This window comes from Ixodes scapularis, unplaced genomic scaffold (genome assembly GCF_016920785.2).
Source record: "Ixodes scapularis isolate PalLabHiFi unplaced genomic scaffold, ASM1692078v2 PGA_scaffold3__209_contigs__length_174095766, whole genome shotgun sequence".
In the NCBI taxonomy this organism is placed as follows: domain Eukaryota; kingdom Metazoa; phylum Arthropoda; class Arachnida; order Ixodida; family Ixodidae; genus Ixodes; species Ixodes scapularis.
The window spans coordinates 103,870,399-103,875,592 of NW_024609868.1; the positions used below are offsets into that span (position 1 = coordinate 103,870,399).

Here is a 5,194-nt window from a genome sequence, read left to right on the forward strand (position 1 = left end):
CTGCTGCATTAATGATCGTGCGAGGGAGGAGGAGGAGGAGGAGGAGGAAACTTTATTATTCTTCCGGGATCAGGTATTGGGGGTGGTGGAGGCCCATAGGGCCGCCGCGATCGCCAGGGCCCGGGAGGTGGTCAGGACTTGGGCTCACTCCTCCGGGTCGCGCAACATCTGCTCCCAGAGGTGAGGGGAGGGAAGAGGGGGGTATGGGTCTGCGGGGCATTCGCAAAGAGAATGGTAATGAGTTTCGAATGCCCCGCAGGCAGGACAGGCGGGGGTGGTAAAGAGGTGTGGGTGAGTGTGTATTAGTTGTGTTCGGTGGGGGAAAGTGTGTGTTTGTAAGAGGCGCAGCATGTGTGCTGCCTCTAGGGACAGGTGGGGGTGCGGAGGTGGGTATTGGCGGCGGAGGAGGCGGTAGTGTAGGGTAATATCCCTGTATTGCAGGAGGGAGGTAGGCTTGCCTGCAGGGGCTTCGCGTGTAGGCGCAGTTGAAACGGCGGCTTGGTCGATAAGTTCGCGAGCACGATCGTGCACCATCTCATTAGCGCCTACGCCTGTGTGGGCTGGTGTCCACAGCAGGGTCACGGTGTCGGATGGAGGGTTGTTGGTGAGAATTTGGAAGGCCATGGGGGAGATATTGCCGCGAATAAAATTGCGGATGGCCTGCTGAGAATCAGATAGGACGAATTGGGGGGTGGGGCTCTGGGCGAGCGCAAGGGCAATGGCCGCTTCCTCCGCCGTCGTTGTGTTTGTAGTGAGGATGGTGGCCGCCGTGACGCTTGGTGGTGGATGTTGGACGAGAACAGTTACACAGTGTGCAGGTTTGTGAGGGTAGGGTGTGGCATCAGTGTATAGTGTGCATGGTGATGGTGGGTATAGTTTGGCATGGATGTTGGCTCGTGCTAGTCGCCGGGCTTTATGGAAAGTTGGGTGCATGTGGCGAGGGATTGGGTGGACTCGAATGCGGTTACGTATGTGCGGTGGAATGGGGACTGGGGGGATTGGGATGGTGGGGGGGGAGTATGTTTATAGTGTTAAGAATGTAGTGCCCTGTGGGTGAGGATGCGAGGCGGGTGAGTTGGGACATGTGGTGGGCGTCTAGGTGTTCGCGTATTGTATTGTGTATGCCGAGGTCGAGCGGGCGGTGCGTTGGGGCGTGAGGGGGGAGTAGGAGAGCATGTCTATATGTCTTCCTGAGGAGCGCATCAAGGGAGTCGAGTTGGGTGGGTGTAATGTTAAGGTAGGGTAGCTAGTACAGGATACGGTTGAGTAGAAAACTGTGGACGAGTCGGAGGCGGTCCTGTTCCTTGATGCCGTGGTGTTTAGTGGCGATCCTTCTAATGAGGTGTGAGGTTTGGGTAACATATTTCTTTACGTATTGGAGGGTGGGTGCGGGTGATCTGTAGTGTGTGAGGGTGAAACCTAAAAGTCGAACTTGTTGTGTGTGTGGTACTGGGTCAGAGTGTATAAAAAGTTGGATGGGGGGGTTTCGGAGGGGTTTGTGACGAGGCGGCGTAAAGGTAAGGAGAGCGGATTTGTGTGGGGTGCTTTGGAGCTCCGAAGGTTCGATGTGATGTAGGACTTGGTTAAGGCCGTGTTAAAGTGTTGCTTCAATGCGTTGGTCGGAGCCAGAGTGGACCCAAAGGGCAATGTCATCTGCGTACAGTGTGCTGCGTAGTGTGGGGATAGTGAGGAGAGTACCGGCAAGTGGGATTAGGGTGAGGTCAAAGAGCATGGGCGAGAGGACCGCTCCTGGTGGCGTTCCGCGGTCTGGTATGTGGAAAGAATCAGACTGGACATGGCCGAAACGGATGGTAGCGGTACGTTTTGCGAGAAAGTTATAGATATAGTGGTAGAAGTGTAGGCCTAGGTTTTGGGATGAGATTGCCTGAAGGATGCTATGGTGTGAGATATTGTCAAAGGCTTTTGGAGGTCTAATGAGAGTATAGAGGTGTGATCTCGTTGCGGGGGGTGTTGGTGGAAATCATGATGATACTGTATAAGGGCGTCTTGCGTGGATAAGTTGGGTCGAAAGCCGATCATATTAGGTGGGTAGGTTTGTGTGTATTCAAGGTGCGCATTGACGCGATTCTGCAGGACGTGTTCGAGAAGTTTGCCGAAACAGGAGGTGAGTGAGATGGGGCGAAGGTTGTGTATGGAGGGTGTTTTTCCAGGTTTGGGGATAAGGGTGATGTCAGAGTGTTTCCAGGTGGAGGGAAGGGTGTGGTTAAGCCAATGTTTGTTGAAGAGCTGTACAGGGTGTTCTAGGACCTCCTCATTGAGGTGACGTAAGAGGGTGTTTTTGATGTTGTCATGTCCCGGTGTGGTGCTGCGTTTGAGGGCTTGCACCGCCGCTTGTAGTTCTGCAAAGGTGATGGGGGCGTCGAGCTCTGGGTTGGGGTTGCCAGTGTATTGTGGAGGACCAACAGGGTGTGATGATGGAGGTGGGATGTATATGGAGCGGAGGGTGTCGCATAGGGCGGTGGGTGAGAGCTGAGTTTCCGCTATAATTTGTGTGGTTTGGTGGCGAGATTGCGTCTTAGTAGTGCGCGGGTCGAGTAGGGCACGGAGGATGTGCCAAACCTTCTTAGTGGAGAGCTGGCCTCGCATTTCGTCGCAAATATTGTTCCAGTTGTTCCTGGCTAATGTGAGTGCGTGCGTCTCGATCTTAGTGCGGAGAGTTTGTAGTTTGAGGTGAAGGTTGCGTCGGTGTCTATGTTTCCGCCAGCGCTGCTCTAGGCTGGTGTAGGCCTCCCAGAGGTTACGGAGGTGGGTATCTACATATTCCGCTGGGGGAGGAGGGTCGATAGTTTTGGTTGCAATATGTTTAGCTGAGAGAAGGTGGGTCGTCCATTGTTCTAGGTCGGAATCACAGGTGGTGGTGGGTGGGAGTGGGCATTCGGTACGGAATAGATCCCAATCTGTGTGTGTTGGTGGTGGAAGTGGGGGGCTTGTGGAGATGCCTCTGAAGGTAAGACACGTGCTGATGATGTAGTGATCACTGCCAAGTGTCTGTGGTGTTGAGGATGTGTGAAGGGTGAGTCGTCCGGTGCTAAAGGTGAGGTCGGGAGTGGTATCGCGCTGGGCACTGTTGCCAATGCGTGTGGGGGAGGAAGGGTCGGTGTGAAGGGTGAGGTTCAGGGAATGGGTGAGTTCAGAGAGTAGGCGGCCTTTGCGAGTGGTATAAGAGTAGCCCCACTCTATGTTAGGGGCGTTGAAGTCACCTACAATTAGGAGAGGGTCACGTTTAGTGAAAGCCAGAGCCGTAAATGTAGAGAGTTTGGCCATTCGTTGGGAAGTATAGGAGACAAATGCGTAGGTGCCATTGGCCGAAAGCTGGCTGGGCGTGTTCCAGGGCGCCTTCAAAAATTTGAATGTGACCAACCAGAAGCCGGAAATAATACCCTGGCGGTGGTCGCGAAAAACAAACCTGATAACTGCATTGGAGTAACTCTCAATGGCTGAAAGTATGGTACACGATGTTTCAATCACGTTAATCCAAAATGATGGTGGAAGAGTGAGACTAGCGGAACGATCGACATGATCCGTACGCCAAGTACCCAGGGCCGGGAATCTGCCGTCCGAGCGGCCACACTCTGCTCGAGCAAAACAGAGATGAGCGGCGCATTCGTTTCTTACATCTTTCTGCATGATCATGATCAAAACAACACGTGAACCTCATTTTCAACCACGAAGAGTTACTACACTTCACTCTTACGCGCTTATTAAAACCATATACGAACATAGACTTTTGATCAGAACTGTTTGCCGCTACCACCGCTAGGAGATTCTTTTCGGCTTCTGGTTGGTCACGAGAGCATGCCAAGCCTTCTTTCCGACTCTGCCACATGCCCTGACTCTGCGCGCGCCTCCCATTGACCAAACTCTCTACATATACGGCTCTGGTGAAAGCGAGTGCCTGCTGGAAGATGTATTTGAAGGATATGTGTTTGGATTTAGGGGGGCTATAGATATTAAGAACATGCAGCCGTGTGACAGGGGATTTGGGAAGGTGGAGTGTGGTGAGTATATGTGGGATCGGTGAGGCGAAAGTTACGTGCTGGGTGGCGATATTGCGATGTACAAGGGTGGCTATCTGGGGGAATCCGATGGGGAGTGAGATCCATAGTCTTTGAGCTTGGGTGAGTGGTATGTTTCCTGTAGTGCTATGAGAATGGGGGGGGGGGGGGGTTGGGTATGGATGCAATGTGTGCTTGGAGGTTGGCTCTTTTAGTTCGAAAACCGCGGCAGTTCCATTGCCAGATGTATTGTGGGTTAGAGGTCCGGGTCATTTTCGTGGGTTATAGGTAAGGGTGTGGTAGCTGGGGCGGCAAGGTGCATCCATTTTAGGACTTCTTGATGTAGGGAATGTACCGATTCCTGGATTGCATTGATTTGGGCAGAGGTGTGTTGGCGGTGGTTATCGAAAGCCGTTTCTATTTCGGCGCGTAGGGTGGCTATTTCTGCGTTGCCTGAGGATGTGGGGGGAGGGTCAGTATTGGGGGGTAGTGCCCGTTTCTTATTCGGGGGCAGGTGGTTAGCTGATCGGGTGACGGGGCTGGAGGGTTGTGGGAGGTTTGGAGTTGCTGTTTAAGGAGACGGTTTTCCGCTTGTAGACGCTCATTGTCTGCGCGAAGGAGGGTGATAGTGTTACGCAATTGCTGCATTTCCTGGCGCATTTGGCGCATTTCGTTTTGCCATGTGGAGGGCGGGGGTGGGGGTGGGTGAATTGGGGGATTTGGGAGCAGAGCTGCGCGTACCTGGCCCTGAGCGGCTTGGCTGTAGGTGAGTCCGGGTGTGGTGAAGGTCGTGGTGTTGCGGTCAGGTCCGGTCTCGGGGGTGAAGGGGGGTTTGTTGGGAAGGGTTTTCGGTAGGGTGCGGCGAGGCTGGAAGCGTTTAGGGCATCCCGCTGCACCTGTCAGGTGATGTTGTCCACAGAGGATGCAGCGAGGCTGGCATGGGTGATTTGGTGTGGGGCCCGGTGTACCACAAATCGTACAGTGGGGTTTCGGTGAGGGTTTGGGGCAGACGTCTCGCCTGTGGCCAGCTGACCAACAGGCCATGCATCCTCGGTTTTCCTCTTGTAGGGGTAGCAACGAAGAATAACCGCACGGTACCGCACCCAGAAGGGTACATGCGGCCCCAAAAAGAGGACTCGCACGATGCCCGTGTCTTTGATGCGACGGGCGTCGAGGAC

General features: G+C 54.0%; 1 protein-coding gene across 1 annotated transcript; it reads right to left on the reverse strand.

Moving 5' to 3' along the window:
* Positions 1–201: 201 nt before the first annotated feature.
* On the reverse strand, positions 202–933 carry LOC115330327 (the record flags this gene model as incomplete). Its single annotated transcript, XM_040205643.1, has 1 exon — positions 202–933. A coding segment is annotated over exon 1 (732 nt), but the record flags the coding sequence as incomplete, so codon positions are not given.
* Positions 934–5,194: the final 4,261 nt, after the last annotated feature.